The following is a 19,687-nucleotide window of genomic DNA, read 5'->3' as shown; positions in this document are numbered from 1 at the left end:
ATTTAACAGGAAACAATAAAGATACAGGACAGCTTTGGAGAGGAAGAGGAACATTTTAGGTAGGCAGAAATAATTACTTCTGCTGAAACTGGGTCAAGACACGACAGTGTTTACCACGGCTCTCAGGAAGAGTGCCATGGGGTTTTTAATAAGGACAAAAATTCAAGACCTCAGCATTGGGTCTCATCCCAAGAAGTAATACAGTTTCAGGCCAAATGGAAACTAATCCGGCCTATAAATCACAATGCAGCAGATGTAACCCGCTCAGTCCTGAGCCCAGTCACTTTTGGTCGGCTAAAGCTGGTCTTCCAGCCAGCTTTGTTGCGAAGGCATCAAGAGATTGAGCACTCGTCTTCTTCCCTTGCCGTCGCTCTCATTGCTAGTTATGTTCATTGTTTTGGCTGAGGCTAATTTCTCATTTTAATTAATCCAGCTTCACCTTCTGGCCACTAGACCTTGTTATGTCTTTCTCTGCAATATTAAAGGCCCGTTAACACCTGCCGTTTTCTCCCTGTGAAGGAGCTCACTATACCAGTCACCTTTTATTCTTCCTTTGGATACTCTAAGCAGACCATGGTCTTTAAATTTGTCAAGGCCAGACGTTTTCTCCAGTCCTTAAATCATTTCTGTGGTTCTTTTCCCTGCCCTAGCCAATTTTTCAACATCCTTTTCAAATGTGGATTCCAGGCCTGGATGCAGTATCCTAAAGTAAAATTACCTCTTCACTCATACTCGGTATTTTCCTGGTTATTTGTTGAAGAAGTACATCAGCACTTTTGGTTACTACGTTGCTCTGACAATTCTTGTTTGACTGTATGTCCACCTGGGCACCTAAATCCTTCTTCTCTCTGCTGTATTTTATACCAACTTTCATGAGATATCTTTAAGTAATTCCAAAACACACGTATCAAAGACCTCAAGCCTTTTGCAACATGTGGAGCAGAGGCCACTTGAAACTGCTCCTCAAGCCCTCAGTTTCCTTCTCCCCAGCCCACTGCAATAACCCTTGCCCTATATTTTAATACTGAATTTAGTGTGTTTGACACAACCCTGGAATGTCCAGTGTATACAGATTTAGGAACTGGAGGATCTGTGAGGAATGAAGTTCAGGACAGCTGGATAAGGAAGATCTGGAGCTGTGAGCACACAGGAACTGTTGAAGTCCATTTTGGGTTTCCGCAGCCTGTGCTCAGCTAAGGCTCGTGGTAACAGGGACAGGGTGTAACTCCTAAATCCCTTCTTCTCTTGGAAAGAAGCAGAAGTTATATTATTTTTATGCAGGAACACACAGTAAATTACCCAAGTTCTACATGGCAAATGTTACAGGGCTGGTGCGTGGCTCTGTCTAGATTTGCAGCAAGAAAACCAAAACAAATCAGCTACTCTGGCTCCTCACTTCACACCCAGGTCCTTGCCCTCTGATCATCCACATGTAACGAAGCCCACCTGCAGTTCTGGAAATAGCCAGGCACCTCTTACTCCCTTTGGGCAACCTGTCCAAGGCTGGTTCTCTCCTTTTTACCCAGAACACTAACCCAAGCCCAGCAGCTGTTGCACCTTCATGTACCTCCACAACACTCGTACCACACCAGCATACACCCTCAATGCCATGCTGAAAAATACCACTCTGGACCACGGTAGGGATCTCAAGTTATTTCAAGCACTTTGAACAGAAAAAATATGATTATGGGTGAGGGTGACAGGAACACTTCTAAAACAAAACCTGGAACCTAGGGAAGACGAGCCCTGGGTGACACATGTGGCCAGGAGCACTCTGTTCTTGAGGGGCCACCCAAGCAAATGTAAGCCTTCTAGTATTGCTGGGGGGGAGAGGCTCATGCAGATGCCTCGAATCATTGGCTATTTAATTTTGGCTGTTTCCAGATAAAAGGTGTTAAGGTGACAAGTAACCATATGCTTTTTTCCGCCCCCTAAATTTCAACTCTGAAGCTTCGTTCTGGTACAAAAGAGTCGCACTGGGGTCAGTCTGGCTCGTTCAGCCTCACTAGTAACTGAGAGCCATGGTCCAACTCTTTCTTTGTTCTTTCTCAGCCCATCCCAGGGGCTGTCACTGAAAAGAAACAGGGATAAGTGAGGAAAGCATCTGGCCAGGCTGTCCATCAGTATCAGTGCTATTGATGATGTATGAGCCAGAGCAAAGTCCAGCTCACACACCCAGAGCTGTGCTGGCTCAGCAAGACTAAAAGGCAAAATTTAAAAAAAAAAAAAAAAAAGAGAAATCTTTATTTTGTCAGGCAGTAGCCGCTCCAGAAATCGGTACGCTTGGAGAGCAGTTTTGGTGAGTTGGGAGATACTCTTCTTACAGCCTTTTCCTATGTAAAATCATAACACAGAACCTGGCTTTGAGCTCCTTGGCATCTATACAGTAAGGCAACATGGTACTGCACCCCCCCGCCTCTTGCAGAGGGATAAAAACCTGATTTAGCCCTGCTTCTAGTCCAAGGAGGCAAAGTATTTCATTCTTGATGTTTTTGCTGATAAGAAATAATGGGAAACACCTTCACTATGAAGTATTTTTTTTCTTCTTTTTTTTTTTTTCCTGATGTCACATAAAAGACCATTTTCAGCCTCAGATCCAAGAGGAGTCTTTTCACATAGGGCATCTTTTTATACCCCCTGCCTGACTTCTTACGTGCAGGAACCACCCTGAGCCAGAGCCTGGGTGAGGTTGGTGCTGAGAAGGAACCAGGGCCTCCCAGGACCCCTCTTATATTGTGCCACAGGGTTCCAAAGCAACGTGGCCTTCCACAGGCTGCCGGTAAGAGCATCAGCAGCCAGCTGACTTTTTCTTCTGGGTCAGCAGCCCAAAACTGGGACACACTGGTCTAAGCCTTCTGTTTTATGATAACTCTGAGCAACACAGCTCTGACATACGCAGCAGTGAGTTTTACGCTAAGCTTTTCAGAAGTGGCACACCAAACTTCACCCCTGGCAAGAAAAAAGGAAAAAGAAGGATGCCGACCACGGCTAAGGCTGAACACACCTCAACACCAGTTAGCAACAGCTTTTTTAGCCATTTAAGTGCAAACACTGAATTATCACTGAAAAGGGCATTTTAGCCAACAAATGCTTCAAAAGGAAAGATATTCTTCTGTACACCTTTTGCTTTTTAAACACAATGTTTCTCTGCATGACTCACTTTGCACTTTGATAGGGATTTATTTTTGTAAATCATGAGATCCAAGCCCACATGGCCCCAAGACTAGCAAGGCTGGGGTACCTGGCCGCATCAACCCTTAGGGAGCAATGATGTGATGCAGCACAGCACCAAGGCTGGTGTGATGGCCCCACCAGGAAAGGTGAGCAGGTCCCCACTCCTGACCAGCTGGAGAAGCCCAAACCCCAGGTGACACTTGGCCTGACCCCTTTTTGCTAGAAGCTGATCCCTTCTGAGGGCTGTGCTGCAGCATTCATCCCATGGTCCTCATGACAACCAAAGGGGAAGGAGATGGCCTCAACTGTCTGAGCTGGAAAACCAAGGGGCAGGTTCTCAGCTGGTGCAAATCAGCATAGCTTCACTGGTGGCCAAGGAGCAATCCCAATTCATCCCAAATGCAATTCTGGCTCAGAAAGGCCAAGAGATGTGTCACAGCCACTCCACTGGTCACTGGGTATATGGAGGCTGGGCATCCTGGCTTCCTGGTCCAACACTACTGCCGACATAGCTGGAAATCACATGCGGCGCTGTCTTGCTCCGATCAGCCGAGCAATGCAGAGGACTGGTCCTCAGAGCCAGTGAAAGGTGTCCCATTCCCCTCAGTGGGTAAAATTCGATGTCTTCTCTTTTCAGCAGCAGCACCTTCAGTTTTTGCTGCCCTTCACCTTTGGCCACTGGAGGATGCCAGCAAGCTCTGCCACCTGGTTGGCCTTATGCAGTTACGTGTGCAGTGGGTGACAGGCAGATATTTGCACACACAGGGGACCAGGGTAAGACCCTTTAGGTACGGTGTGAAGGCCAAGCAAAACCACAACAGTCCTCACAAGGCATGGGATCAGTTCCCTAGACTTTCATCAGAAAAACCTCCCGTGCGCCCGTGAGGGGCTTGTATTGGTAGGTGGAGGCTCTAGTTTTACATATCATCAGAACGCATAGTGACGGCAGCTGCAGAAAAGCCACACGCAATGCAGACATAGCTGGCCAGAGCAGGCACTTCAGCTGGACACCTTCCTTGCAGCCATCAGACACGCCGCTCATATCAAGTACATTTCCATAGCCTTTAACGGAGCCTAACAATTGTGTGGGAGACAAAGGAGAAGGCACAGTGTACAGGAAAAAAAAAAATCCCAAAATGATACCCTTTTATTGGTAAAGCTCTGATGAAACAACTTTCCAAATGACATCCCACTTAAAAACCAATGGAAACCAACCTAACTATGCATTAGTCACACTATACAGATTGCATCCTACATTTTCAAGATGCCTAAATATCTTATGGAGTATTTACATATGTATCAGTTAGGTAGTAAAGTTTCATTGTGATTTGTTTCTTTCCAGCACATACTTATTCAATGGCAAAAAAAAAACTGGGGATGCATTTGCATTTTTGTACAATACTTCCGAGCAAACAGTTAGGGCAATTTTCCTGAGAGAAGGCTTGTTCTTTGAAACTCTTGCTTTAACAACTAGAAATACAGAAGGTGGATGGGGTTTTGTTGCACTAAAAAGCCTAAGGATGCCTAGTTAAGTTTTTCTTTTAAATTATTTACGTACCATTAAGTTAAAATGTTTACATTCATTCATTCGTATAAAAACCATTGTTAAATCTTATGCAAATGATTTAACACTGATTGCTGCAACGCAAATTGCACTTCTTTAAAAAAATTATTGTATATATGGAAGAAAAATATCTGATTGCTACCCTGTTTACAAATTTCGACTGACTCTATACAGTTCAGCCAGAAAATATCAACTTTCATAAACCTCAGTCACAGTGTACTTTAAAAGTTATATCGCAGTCTTGCAAAGTGAGTAAATATTTTCAACGAAAAAAACAACACCACCAAAATCTCCTTAATAAGCTGGACCTTGTGAGACTTGTACCAAATGTTGTGATTTCTTCCAGGGGCATAGCTTGGCTCTGAAGAGAGCAAGGCACGCTGGAGATGGAGGGCGCAGGAGGAAAGAACCTACGGGGTGAAGACATCAAATGTTCGGTGAGAAGCGTCTGCGCCGACTCAAGCAGTACATACTTCTGATGCTCATTACAACGTATCTCACTATCTCTAGTAATTAAAGCCTTTGGTACTCACTCCCCAACACTGATGAGTTCCACCAATTTCTTGGGGGAGGAGGCGATGAGAGTGAAAACAACTATACAATCAGAAAGGCAGCGCTGCTGGGTAAGTCAAGGATGTATTTCTGGAATCTATCAATAGGTCTAGGTTTATCTCTTCTTTTTTTTTTTTCTTTTTTTTTCTTTTTTTTTCTTTTGGAGAGTGTAAGGCTGCATTAGCTATCCCCAGTGGACATTTGCTTTCCCTATATTTTTCTTGCATAGATGAGGAACTGGATGCTTCGGCAGAGCCTCTTTCGGAGGCTGAAAAACACCTCTGCCACCAAGGCACGGAAACAATTTCAGAGGAATGGTCTTTGCCAGCACTCTCGCTTCCACCGCGACCTCTCTGCAGGAGAAACCATGCACGGACGTCTGGGGGATGCCGTGCAGCGCCGGGATCCAGCTTCCCTCATGCCAGGTCACGCCAGAGCCAGGGCACACCAGGGATCTTGTCTCACGGATGCTGTCACTTCAGCCGTAGAGGTCAGGCTGACTCCTGTGTACAGCCCGTCTTGACCTGAATACTTAAGGTTGCTGCTTTCGGGACTGGTGCTCTCTCCTGGGCCAGACATCACCGATGAGCTCGCCTGGAGGTGGGGGAAGAGCAAAGAGACATTTCACTGAGCGGGTGAGCTTTGCACGCACCGAGGTGCAGGTCAGAGCACAGCAGGCTTGGGGTTTGCCCTCTGCTCATCCCATGCCTTAAAATCCTGAAACTGAAAAAATCTGTCATGGTCAGCCCGCTCATTCTTCTGTTTGTGAAGCAGTGACTTTACTATGCTGGCAATGTCTGACATTGGTGATAGCTGCATTTGGAGAGCAGCACGTGGGTATCTTCACAGCAAGGTAGGAAAGAAAGCACGGGAGGTGCAGAAAAGTCTGGAAATCATACCATGATGAAGAGGGTAACGTGCGTGTGTCCCACTGCCCCCTACTGAAGGGACACAGATACCAACACCAGAAATGTGACCCAGGAGTGGTGGCACCTCTAGTTTTGCTTCCCTGGTGGGAGAAGCCAAATACATTCCAATTCTCCAGCAGCGGGTGCAGAGCACCTCCTAGAAATCAGCCTTCTTTGGGTCCCTTAAACCTTGAAATGCCTAAAATCATTCCTCACCCTTCAAAACGCTAGCCACAACCACTTCATCCCCATAAGACCAGCCACTAAAGGAGACGTTCCTTTCATCTCAAGTGGAGAAACAGTATGCCTTTGAACCAGGAGTCTTTTTGTTCCACTATCTACACACACATGACAACACAGAGGGGAGCCCTGGTAGGCACGAAGATGAACCTCTGAACCGCATTGGACCCACTCCATTTATTTTAACAGAGAAATGGAGAGTTACAAAGACAAAGAAACAATCATTTTTTCCATGAGGCTGAGCAGATCCGCTAAAGAGGAAAAAATCACAGTGCCAGACAGAGAAGGGGCAATATTTTCACCTGATAAAGGAAATGTTTAAGAGCTGACTTCATGCAAAATTAACTCTTGGATATGTCAACTTTAAAACCTTAATTTACTTGTTAATGGATAGTCTTCAGATGAAATTCCTTAAAAAGAAAAAAAAAAAAGAAAAAAAAATACTATCCTCAACTGTGACTGCAGAAGCTTCCTGCCCGCTGTTTAAGTGAAAAGTATACATATTTAATCATTTTACAAGAGTAGAGCTCTTGGCTCTCCTGGAGCCGTGCCAAGCTAGCAGTCCTGACACAGGAAAAGCAAGGCTTCATTTATTCAAAGGTAATTTCCAAACAGTGTTGTGCCGGGTTCTTGTTGCCATGCTTAACCCAGGGAAAACCTCACCTTCTGAAAGAGATACTCATCACCAGTGGCCACTTTTTTCTGAAATAACCGTGACTCCAATATTTTCTTTAGCTTTTATTAAAACGGTTGATCGCCACTATTCTTCCACCTAGTCATCAACCGAGACCCTGCTCTGTCAGTTGCTACCCAGAAATGGAAGGAACAACTGCTTGTTGCCCAAAAACAACGAAAATAGCTCTAATCCTAAGAAATATGTTTTATCGCTCTCTCAAATACACAATTGCCAAGCAGTGACAACAAACTGCTCAGAGGATTCAATAAGGCAGGTTTCGCGCTAACTTTTGGGTCCAGTTTTGGTCTTGCATCAGCCTGTTTTTTCAAAAAGGCTTTTTTTATTTCTAATCCATCAAATAGACTCCTGTTAGCACAAAAGACATCATTTTAACAGCTTGAGTCTCCCTGCAGTGGAAGAGGGGTTTAAATTAGAGTTGAGCAGTGTTTGCTCAACCTGAGCTAAAAATACTGGGAGCTCTTTTGAAAGGTTCCCATTTGCCCATATTTGCCACTGTTGTTCCGGTAGGCAAATATCTTATCACTACCTGTTTTTTCCGGGCTTGGAAAGTGTAATTCACCCTTTTCCTGATTCAGCCCTACCTACAAAGGTGGGGCGCGGGGACCCAGTTTCCATGTGGGGTTATCAGCTACCCCTCCCTCGGGCACCCCAGAAGGGAGGATGCGGAGGCACGTCCTGTTTGAAGACTGCCCATCCCTGCCCAACCAAGGCCGGATCCTGGCTCCATTGAGCCAGGACGGGTAGGACCTGGGCAGGACCGCCGGGCCTGGAAACCCCACCCCGGTAATGTCATGACAAATCCAGGCAGCTCGGGCAGCTCCCAAAGTGAGACATGGAAAACAAATTTTAGCTCTTGAAAAGGCTGTGGCTGAATCACGGCTCTGCTCCTGAGCCTGTCTACCTCTGCTCGTACTTTTCCAGCTTTAAGGGATGAAAGATGACAGAAGATAAACTTAGTTATTAGAGGACATTTGTCAGTGGGAATAAATAAGTTGAACAATGCTGCTGAAGTCAACGAGCTCTTCTAATGCACACTGGCTGGCTCTATCAATAAGAAAGTAATGGATTTATTTTTATTGCTGAAATCTGATAATAGGATAGATAATCAACTGAAGCTCAGCTTCCTGAGGAAAAAAATAATGAAGCCCGTTGGGAAGAGCTTGCCTCCCAAACAAACAGAGGAAGGTCATGTTTGTATCTGCAAAGGTTCTTTTTACCCAAACCAGCAGGAGATAGTCATGGGGCAACCTCCAGGAAGGTTGTGTGGATTGGAGGTGGCCTTTCTGTAGAGAACCCACCCACCACGCTCACAGGGAGAACTCAGCCAGAGCCACAAAGGGACTTAGACACCTACATCTTACCCAAACCTGCTGTCAGCACCCTGAAGCCAAATTCACTTACACTAAAGCTGGCCCAGATCAAACCCAGGCTGCTCAGCCTGTGCTGGCCAGCACTTGGGGAACAGCACTGGCATCTCTGGCTGCAGGACTCCTGCTTTCTTCCACCCACTCCTTCCTGCGCCGTCTGCCCACCACAGAGAGCAGGGAGCCTCCCCCCATGCTTCAGCAGCCAAGAGGCAAAAACTCTGGGCAAGGAGATGTGCTAACAGCCAGAGGGGGTGGCAAGCGGCCTTGATCTAGACCTTTACTCTATCAGATAGACCTTTGCTCCAACCACTTCACAGGTTCAAAATGCTCCACGAATTTTGGACATTACACTAGGTCCGTAGTAAGCTGAGTCTCAACCAATACTCTCTTCTTCGCTTAGCACGGTTTAGTTTTGCTACACTTAAATGATAACCGTAGTCAGCTGAAACACACTTGCAAAAACTTCTTTTGCATATAACGTGTTGTGGCAAATTGCAGTGGAGTCCTTAATTTCCCTGCCTCAGCCTCTCTGCAATAACTGCTGTCCCCACCAAGAGCACTTTCTCCGAATACTGTCATTCCCTGGTTTCTGAAGAGCCAGTCTCTGAAGTTTGCTGAAGAGCAAACTGCAAAACCACAGGGGTTCTTTTCTGATTTAGTGACCCTCTTACTATGCAAAGTTGTCATTTCTTTCTAGTCCAACTGATCCTTTTGTTTATATTGCAGATGTGTAAGTTTACGTATCTTCTAATCTCTCCTTTGTATTATAGTAACATAAATCTGTGCTTAATACTTCATTAATTTCCTAAGGGAGGCAACTTCCAGCGTGGCTTGGGAAAGCTGATGACCCCTCTGCTGTCGAGGGCTGTATGAGTAATTGGCTTTATTGCTTTGGCAATAAAACAAAACCAAGCAAAATATATGTGTCCATATACATATAGAAGTTTTGGGTAGAACCAAAAATACTCTTTTTCCTTGTTTTTTCCCACTGAAACAAAAAAGCTGGATTGCCTTGTTCTGTTTGATACAGAATGAAACACTTTCTTTTGGATATACATACACGGAGCAAAGAAAATGAATGACTGAATTTACAAAGTTGAGAGGGGAGGAGAAAGCAGTGTCCTGTTTTGTCCAGGAGTGAGGACTAACGCAGAAGAGGTAGGAAACTAAGAGAAGATTTAAACTGGAATATCGGATCTCCCAGCATAATGCCCTGACTACCAGACTATTTGGTATTTTAGGTTCCCATGTTCCTCATGCCTCCTGTTGATCTTATTCCACCTGGTTTAGATAAATATTTACTCATACCAGGACTGAGGCACCGTGTTCCCCTTTTCCAGGTGAAAGTCCTACCAACAGTGCTGGTGAGTCTTTCTCGTGGAAACTCTGTCCCGACAGCTACAGAATTATTCTATACCGACTAAAATCTTATCATCGGATAGTCTGAAGGACCCTCGGCCGTTCAACTTTCCAACATCCAGGCGGTTAGGAGATTTTTTTTTTAAGAGGTTGAGTCTCTGGTTTCATCCAGACTCTGGGAGATACTGCACAGAGGCTGATTCCCTGTTGCCAGCATGAATGTCCTACCGATCTGCTGCCTAAAAAGGAGTGAAGAACACCACCTCTAACCATCTTACGAACCCTCATCTGAAAACAAAACAAAGCAAATGCAGGAGAAGCTATTCAGCAAATTCAGCCCAGGTTGTCAGGCATTTTGGGGACAGTTAGAACTGCATTCTCCTGCTAGCTCACCACTTTCCAAAGCCATTTCAGTCAGGTCTCCCACTTTCTAGCCTACAACCCTGAAGAGCCAGTCCTGAACCACTTCTCAAGGTCAATCTCCAAGGGAAGTAACTGCTAGTTTGACCTGCAAGACAACTGTCCTAAGTTATTCTATGGTGTATGATGATTACTGTCTTTCTGAGAAAGCTCCAAACTGGAGGCAAAGGGCACAGTACCGTCTTCTGAAAGAGCTCCCCTGGTGCTGCTGAGCCTTTACTGACATCAGCCCTGGCTCATGGAGCCTCCATGTCCTGCCATAAAAAGCAGATTTTACAGCAGTTTTCATACTGCCTTTTATCCTAATAAGGGAATAAAGTCCTTCTGGTAATCACACCAATTGGAGCCCATGTGTGGAAATGGATGGGTGTGCACTAGAGACTGTGCCCTTCGTTTAGCAAATTATTCCGCGTAGCTTTTCTCTGTACAGTTTCAGCGGCATCAAAGGGAGAGCAGGTATAGATGCAGATGCAGGCTGTCTGAAACCTTCAAATCTTCTTTTTATGGGGATGTAAGGCAACTTCATATATCATGCAGCTGGACCTTTTCCATATTAGTAACACAGGACACCCAGTACTTATACTGCTTAGGAAAACAGAAATAGGCCTAAATCCTAGATCCAGATGTGAATTTGGCAAATAGCCCCTTTACAATAGGACAGCGAAATATCTTCCATCCAAACACTTCTACATTTTGGGATGTTTGAAATCAACTTTGCACCCACAGCAATTCATTAATCATATCTTTTAAATGTTTAAACTTCAGCTAGAACATAAAATCAACATTTAAGGTTCTTGCTAATTTGTCTCAAAATTGGCATCATATAAGATTCCCTTCATGAAATGGATAGTCTCAAAGACATTTCCAAGAGTAATTGCCGCCCTTCCCTTTTTCTGCCCTCCCCTCTTTATTTTACTTTAAAAGAGATAAAGAAAGGTAGGGCAAAAAGTGTATATTACTGACACAAATGAATTCTGCTGAATTTCATTTCCATTAGATTTCTACATAACTGGGAACTCTTTTGGCAACCTCCCATAAAAGGCATAATAAATTGCTTTTGTACCAGTAGAGGAATTCATTTTCTCTGTTTCATTTAGCAACAACATTGCTGTGAATTTCAGACAACAGTTTCTAAAATGTCATCAGATTTCTCTGCCTAATGTCAATTTGGCGTTTTTCCCCTCTTCACAGAATAAGGGCTGGAGAAGTAAAAACAGAACAAAACAAAAACAAGTTGCCCTGCTGGTTGTGTAACGTGTGGGGAATGAGCCAGGTTCGCTCTTCCAGCAGGTGCCCGTGTTTCAGCAACGTCACCAGCACCACTGGCAGGAACCAACGCCATTTTCGTTAAAGTGACCAAAGACAACAGAGCCTGGATTCATACTTTTGAGGGTTTTCTCCCTCCTGACATGGCCTGGAGAAGTTTATTCTCCTTGTGCAAAGCCACTGCCTGTTCTAAGAATAAGTACAAACCTTCGGGCTATCGATGGGCCAACTCAAATGAAAAAAAAAAGTCATGGAAAATAGAAGTCTAGTAGAGTATCTTTGCTTTGGCATGTGATCAGATTACAGGCTGCCTTACTCTGAAATCCTAACATCCCTCCACTCCCGACAACTTCAATGGCCCTTACGAGCGCTCAGTCCCTCCCAAGGGATTTAGGCCCACAAACAATGATTTCACTTCCTACATAAGCTGGCGATCATGTTCCCAAAGGATGTCTGGAGCAAAAGGAAAAAATCTTAACAGCCACCTCTTTCTACTTTCATCCTCCAGTCTCCCTGGTCCTCATTCCATTGAATTGCTGATGCTTCGGCAAAAGCAGGCACCCAATGGAAGGATGTGGCCATACCCACGACCTGTCCTGTGTCCTGACAGCAGCTCCCCTACAAACCCCATCTTCATTTACGTACATTTGGGGCTGGGGTGCAGGGGTGGGAGATCACTAGCCCTTCATGTAGGGTGCGGGGGAGTAAAGGGGATGCTCGTATGTCTGGTGGCTGCTGCAGCCTCCCCGCTTCAGCACGTTTCACAGCCTCCCTCCATCGCTTCCTTTCATTGAAATGTTTCATGAGGGGTAATTTGCAAGTGCATATGCAGTGCACATCTGGTCGAATCATGGTGGGGAAAAGCCTGCAGAGATGTTACCGTGCTGCCTGTGGGATACAAGGGGATAGATTTCCCCGGTCCTTATGCACATGTCCTCTCCCAGCCTGATCTACTACAGAAAAATCAGGGAGAACTGAAGTCCTGGCACTGGGGTTTGCCATCACATCATTAAGAGTAGCCTCAGGGTCCCTGGGAGTTACCCTTAGTTGCTAACAGCTCTCAACTAGCCTTTTGGCTCACAAATTGTGCCCCCACCCTGCTCACCTCTGGTACCCACACAACTCCACCTGGCAAAATTATATTACAAATGGTACTATTAAAATTAAAACATAAAGATTATTAACAACAGGTTTGATATGCTTTCCTAGGGAGAAGGGCTACAGAGAGGAAGGCAGGCTTTAGCCAGCCAAGAAGGCAACAGCGTAGGGGAAACAGGATCTCATCTATATGGCCTCTCCTTCCCTGAGCAGTACACAGCTACAGCCTCCACCGCTGCCTCCGCCTCGGCTGGGATTGTGCTTCTAATTCTGTCCATTATGTAAATCTCGTGACGTTCCTCAGGATCTGTAATACTGCTTAAGGCAATGTAAGAAAAATTTAAGGAAAATTTGGCCGCATTTTTCCCATTGCAAATATTAGGGGAGAGCCTACAACAGTGCATAGCAGTTCACTGGGGGTGCCTGAAACCCAGTAACAAATCACTTTTTGGTTAGTGTTTCTCTTTTTTTGATGTGATCTGTTTATTTTATTGGACTGACAGGGTTTTCTCATGTCAAAGACAAGCTCTTTTAGTAATATCCTTGTCTGACAGCATCCGAACCCAAAACCCAGTGCCTCAGAAACTGGGTGGCCCTGTCAGTCCACGAACAATCACATTTGCTAAAAATGGGTTTTTTTTCCTCCCCTTGTACAATGAAACTTTGTACGTCAGGAATTAAACTATTGTAAGGAATTTGGATGTGGGAACGCCGAGACATACTGAAAAATGGTTATTATAAACAATGTCTTCTTTTTATTAATAAAAGAGTAGATTTTAAAAGAGAGAAAGCCACATTAAGAAAGCTTTTCAAAGAAATGATGTGGCAGATTAAAGGATACAGAAGGCCCGAGGAGTGAGTGTGGATATGGATATGTGTAGCCAAGGGGTTAGAAATTAATCTACATTAAGCTTCACAACTTTAGCAGTAGTATTTGTTATCACACATGCTAACTGCGTGAAGAAAGGAAGTTTGAGATTGTTTGAGTACATGACGTAAAATAAGGATCAAAACTAAAGCAGGTGATGATCAGCACTCCTCTGGTGCTCCTCTGGAGCTTGGTGCTGCCAGATGCTGAGCATCTGTCCCCTGAAAAGCCCTCTATGAGGACAGGGATGATCCCCTATGGACTGCAATCCGCAGGGCACCCCAGCCTGGTTTCAGTCGGGTCTGAATCAGGGGTTAAGTGCATGTCTTAGTTTAAAGTAAAAGCCTTTATGTTTCCCTTCTTACAGCAGGATAATATTTTGCTGGAGTTACCAGTCCTTTGGGATTATGCATAAAAATGCATATATAGATATTAAACAGCTTTTGGAAAATGTGAGAGCAGCAGTGCCTTGAAGTAGAAGTTCTTATCAGATCATTTCAGAAAAAAAGGGGTACATGCACAATTATTTCTTGAAAGGATCAGTTGGGCATGATTTATTGTCTTTGCTCCAAAAGAAAACCTTTGAAATGGAAGAACCTGATCATTTCAAAACAAAATGTCTGGGGTTAAGATGTGGTTAACTTAATCATAAAAATTATATAGATCTTAATTAAGAGGTTTGTAAAGTACTTCAGCTTGTCGTTCTGTTTACAGCTATATGTAATATCCTCCGAAAATCTTGTTCTAGTATCAGCTAACAAAACTGGAAAGTTTGTTTAGATTATTGTTCTGCTAGATAAGATAAAAGCTGTGATAACATTGCACAGTGATCAGCCTGCTTACAGATATGGACACCGGCTTATGGCTTACCCCGGAGGCTGCAGTCTGTGTGCTGGGAGAAGCGGTTTTTCTACAGTCATCTGAGTTAGTAGAAGACGTGGATGTTGGAGTCATAGGAACCGCAGTAGTACTGTTACCTGAAAGATCGGGAACTGGTATTAAAACCAAATATTTTCCAGCCGGGGAAAAAAAAAAATCCTCTTGCAGCTCAACTGTCTTATCTTCTTATATTTACCAGAGCATGCCTTTGACTTATTTATGTTCTTAGGTTTTCGCTTCCTGGTCTGAATTCCTTCTTTTTTCATAGCAAGAGGTCGGGGAACCTGAAAAAATTAAATTTCCACACTAGTCACAGAGTTGTGTATGTACTCTAACATCAAACATTAAAATACACTACAAGATCAAACGGTAATGTTGAAGATGCCTGTAGAGCAATTTTTCCTGTGTCACAGTAACAATTCCAAAAAACCCTTTGCATTTTAGTTGGGCAAAGCAATGGGCTGTTTCAAGGGGAGTTTAGCTGAATAAAGAAAGCAGGGAAACTTTGTTCTTGAAGTGAACTGAACAGTTTTTCCAACACCTCAGTCAGTCCACAGATAAACAGCACATGTTTAGGGAAAAACAGTATCATATGGCCATGGGTCATATGAAATTAAATTGGATGGGGTATATCTGATCCCTGATTCCTTATTTCAGTCAGTTAGGAATTATGTCCAGTGGCTGATTCTGGAAAGCAAGAATGCATATGAGGGGAAAAAATACTCATCTTCCTGTGGACCAGCTACGCAAACCAGATCATCACTAGTAAGTGTCTTAGGACAGAAGTTTTAGGCCATAACTGACTTAGTATTTGTTCTTATAAGTAGTCTACCCCTGATACAGCTTTATAGTATACAAATTTATATTTAAAGGGAAAATGTGCTCAAAAATCAGCTTTGTGTTCTGTGTCATCACAACAATAATCATTATACAGAAAACATTGGCTCAAAATGTATTTTAACTTAATGATAACACGAGTTTGGGTAAAAACAATTCAAGCATATGCTTCCTATCATTATAGTGTTTAAAACTGTGATATAATTTACTTTTTTCTCGAGGACTAGACCAAGTCCCAATCACTCCTAATGCCCTCACTCTTCCAGCACTTGTGCTTGACTGTAACTTAAACCGCAGGGGCATAACAGGCTCCAAGTCTCATCCAAAACATATTCCATCACATTCAGGATAGAGCTATTTTCTTCCTCTATTATTGCCTAGCAAAGGCTGAAATGACATTTAAAGTTTTGCTGGCACAGCTATGGCTGTCCATGAAAAAAATGTCTAGGGTTTTTTTTTTTTCCCCCCCACTGAAGAGCTGGTTTAAATCCCAGTGGCAAAAAGATGTCTGCCCCTCATCCAGAGGTGGTTTCTTTGAACAAATCTGTCAGGAAAGCGACATCAGCAAACACATAACTTGTCAAAACCACAACTTGCTAAAATGGTATAACGATTTTCTAATGCTGGGCATTTTTTTGGTCGTTTTGCCCATTTTTTAAGCATTCATGCATTTTTAACTCCGTGGTACAAACCATAAGCCAATACCATTAGCGTCAACAGAAACATTGCCCTGACTTGAGGAAGCCCAATGCCACTCCTCAAAGCCGGCGAGCCCCCGCCGGTGGGAGGACCACCCCTTTCCTCAAGGAACATCAGAGCCAGCCGGGAATCTCCCGGCAGCTTACCCCATGGAGCTTCATGTAGAGGCCGCAGGCGTTGCAGACGGGCTCACCCTCCGCATTCCTGCGCCACAGGGTGGTGGTCGTGGTGTGGCAGCTGGCACAGGACAAGCCCAGCCGCCGGGACGAGGGCTAGAGGTAAGCGTAGGCAAACACAGGCATAAACAGGCAGGCAGGAGCAAATGATTTATGTCTTTACAGTTTATTAAAAGTATTTAAACACGCAGCAGCAACAGTAGGAGGTTTTTTATAGCATCTATCGGTGATGTCCCAGACTTAAACCAAGATTATCCTGGTTTCAGAGCCTGGAAAGCTGACGTGAAGAGGCACTGTGAGTCTGTAACTCCAGGAAGTCACAGCAGAGGCAAAATTTACATTTACCCGGGGACCTCTGTTCAGATCACCGGGCGCTGGCTCTTCCTCCAATGGGACATCTAGAAAACATCTCTCCACTACAGCTCCATCCAGCTGAGGAGAAGGTACATCACTCCTCTGCCACCTCTCCAGCCAATCCAACGCCCTCTCCCCTGTGCGGTGGGCAAAGAGGCGGCTCTGAACCTGCCACCGATACTCCACACTCATCGGAAAAATCAGCCACTTTAATCACCATCCCTCCATGGCACTACAGCTGCAGAAAACAAACTTTCCGGGGAGCCAGAAGGTAACACATACAACAGCAGCATCTTTGTAAAAACATCTTTTTATCATTGCCCATTTTATCCTCGCATGAAAAACAACGTGCCTCGGGAGCATGTTTTACAGAACAGAGCTTCCCCTCGGCCAGCAGAAAAGCTGGTGGGTGACAACAAGGTTCCCACTGCAAACAAGCCATTTATGACACTCTTCCGTGGAGTTTGGAGCCAAGGTGAAGCAACCTTGTATCAGAAATAACCGTATAACCCAGAGCTTTATGACTGCAGGCTGTATATCATAAGTGAAGGCAGTCCTCATAAACATGTGAAATGAAGGTGAATGGGTTATAAAAGTCCCTGTAACAAGTGATCTCTTTTACGTTCATCACAAGCAAAGAATTCCAGCTACATCATAAATCTAGTCTTTTTCAAAGTATCGCATTGTCAAAAAAAATATAAAAAAATCTGTGCCTAGCTCTGTGTCTGGCAGCTGAACAAGTTTACACGGAGAAGTCAGTTTTAGAGGATTGCATTAATCTTATTCTGACTATAAAGGGCCCATAACTGAAATTACTAACTTAAGGGTACAATGCCCTTCCTCTTGAATCATTTACTGCTGGGTTGTTAGACGTAACTCGGTCACCTTTGATACCGCAGAGCTGCCTGCCACTTGGGAAACCAATAAAAATGTTTTGAGAATGAAGAATATTCCAGAGTAATAACTGAGTTTCTTGAATTTTATCTGTTTGAGTTTCTTTAGCAGTAAGCTGTCGTCTTACACCACAGCTCAGAAAGAACTCCAGATTAAATACGAATTTTGTAACTTTGAATCAGTAATCCATTATTAATTGCACAGCGAAAAAAAAAATCCAGCCAAGTGTAATACAGGCTGAAGTACATGCATATACTTTTTAATCTTAAAAATCCAAATCTCATGAAAACAGAATTTTTGACCTTGTTATTAAATATGTATACACACAGCGTCCAAATTGCGCTCCTCAATTCAGCACGAGTTTTACATGGATTGGATAAAAAAAAGCTGGTCTTATACACTTCATTTTCTTTCTTTGCAAGTGAAATGCTGTCAGACATTTCACTCAGTTAAATCTTTCTTTCTTTTGTGTGCAGTCTGGTATAAATCATATATTTTATTTCAATTGCTTTTACTCATTCCTGTATCTAAACAAATGGGGGTGGGGGGTTGGCATGTTTTGAAGCTCAAATGACTTTTCTGCCACAGGAATTTTATCAGAAACTTTGGGGCAATCTAAACATGTTTAGCATTTTCAAAACATTTTCCCTTCTCACCTACATATTTCCAACTGTACGAACACACAGTCATGGTTGATTTATAGTTATGGCCAGGGTACTCAGTAGGGATTGTTACGCAGAGCTATTTCAGAGTTATTTCGCCGAGGTGTTGGGCTGAGATCGGGCTGCAGTTTGACTCTGTTTTAGTCTCCTCACCCCCACCCCTCCTTCACAAAAAAAAAAAAAAAAAGATACACAGAAATGCCAGAGCTGGATATCAGCTACTCGAAACCTGCATTGGGCCAGGGTGCCACAGCCAGTTGAGCTCCGACACTCGAGACAAGCGGCAGATCTGCCCTGTCTGCTGTATTTGTCCCCAGTAATGAGATAACACCTTGTGTCATGACATTTAGTGGATGATCGGCTAGAAAAAAAATGGGCACCCAGCAGTAACTAACCACTGGCTTAAAGTTAAATTAATTCTTTGGCTTAAAGAAAGGTCTTTAAGCAGAGGTGGGGTTGGTTGGTGAGCGCTTACTGTCTGCTCTGATCATTGCACGTTCGGTTTTTGTTCCCCCTCCCCGTGAGGGCATTAAATTCAGATGGTTGTGAAATAAAGAACGGGATGCATTTTAGCGCTAGGAAAACAAGCATGGAGTGAAGCAACTGGCGTGATTGAAAGGGGCTTGAAAGGCTGATGGGTTTGATACACTGTCTCCATACACAAGGGTCCAAACATCAGCTTGGATTATGCCGGTGTGATTTATTGTGGCTCGCTCGGTAACAGCCATTACTGAAGAGCGTATTCTTTCTCTCTCCTGACCTCCACCCAGATTTGCTAAACATAATGTGCAGTTCCCGCTTGTTAAATTTTCTCCTTGCCTATTCAGTGCCAGCCTGAGTTATAAACAGGGGTTCTGGTTTGTACTATTTATTTCCCCCCCTAGTTTTAGGAGTATATTTTTAGAAAAATTGCCGCTCATTTCTTAGGAGTAAAACAAAACAAAGGCTATTATCATTGTTTAAACAATTGGTTTTCTTTGAATTATATACAAAACTTGCTTACATTCCCAAGGATCGAGCTCTCAGCAAACAAAGCAGGTCTGGAGAAATTCCTAGCCCTCTGAACAAACACTTTCCAACCTTGATTTTTTTTTTTTAATTTTTTTTCTGTTGGAAACGTCCAACATCAGCAGCACAAACTTCTCCTAAGCTGCCGATGCCCCCTCACCGACAGGGTCCGTCAACTCAAAAAGGTGCAGGGCTCACTGAGGGGGACAGAGGGCAATTTCGCCAGCCTAGGGCCCAGAGGTGGGCCCTGACACAGCACCCAGAGGGCTGCCAGCCCTGTCACTCCTCATCGTGACCACTTTTGGCCTTCAAACCTGGTCAGGAGCCCCGCTTCGGTTCTGCAGCTGGGGTTGGGAGGGGGAATCACGGGGCTAACACGCTCCGAGTGGGCTCCCACATCCTTGCCCCGGCTTTCCCCCTGGCTAGCGCTGACTGGGGGTCCCACGGGGCGCAGCTCCTCTCCCCACCCTCCCTCCACTCCATCCCCACTCACCACTCTCTTCTGGGGCTTGATGAGGGGCCGGCTGAGGCCGTTCATTTTGGTGTAGAGCCCGCAGGCGTTGCACAGGTAGTTGCCGGTGCCGTCCCTCCTCCACAGCGGGGTCTGGATGGAGCCGCAGTTGACACACTCCCGGCTCTCGGACAGGTCCTCCAGCAGCTCTGGG

At 44.4% G+C, this 19,687-nt stretch overlaps 1 protein-coding gene across 1 annotated transcript in view; it reads right to left on the bottom strand.

Annotated features, from left to right (window-relative positions):
- Positions 1 to 5,453: 5,453 nt before the first annotated feature.
- GATA6 (GATA binding protein 6) overlaps positions 5,454 to 19,687 on the bottom strand; it is a 21,574-nt gene continuing 7,340 nt past the window's right edge. Inside the window, exons 2-6 of the mRNA XM_009886652.1 lie at positions 19,516 to 19,682; positions 16,075 to 16,200; positions 14,589 to 14,676; positions 14,384 to 14,490; positions 5,454 to 5,884 (exon numbers count right to left, since the gene is read on the bottom strand). Of these exons, the coding sequence (XP_009884954.1) occupies positions 5,717 to 5,884; positions 14,384 to 14,490; positions 14,589 to 14,676; positions 16,075 to 16,200; positions 19,516 to 19,682 (656 nt within the window). The 3' untranslated portion in view covers positions 5,454 to 5,716. The remainder of the gene's footprint in view (positions 5,885 to 14,383; positions 14,491 to 14,588; positions 14,677 to 16,074; positions 16,201 to 19,515; positions 19,683 to 19,687) is intronic.

This window comes from Charadrius vociferus, unplaced genomic scaffold, assembly GCF_000708025.1.
Source record: "Charadrius vociferus isolate BGI_N301 unplaced genomic scaffold, ASM70802v2 scaffold45, whole genome shotgun sequence".
NCBI classification, from domain to species: Eukaryota; Metazoa; Chordata; class Aves; order Charadriiformes; family Charadriidae; genus Charadrius; species Charadrius vociferus.
This window is presented reverse-complemented; position numbering and strand designations above follow the sequence as displayed.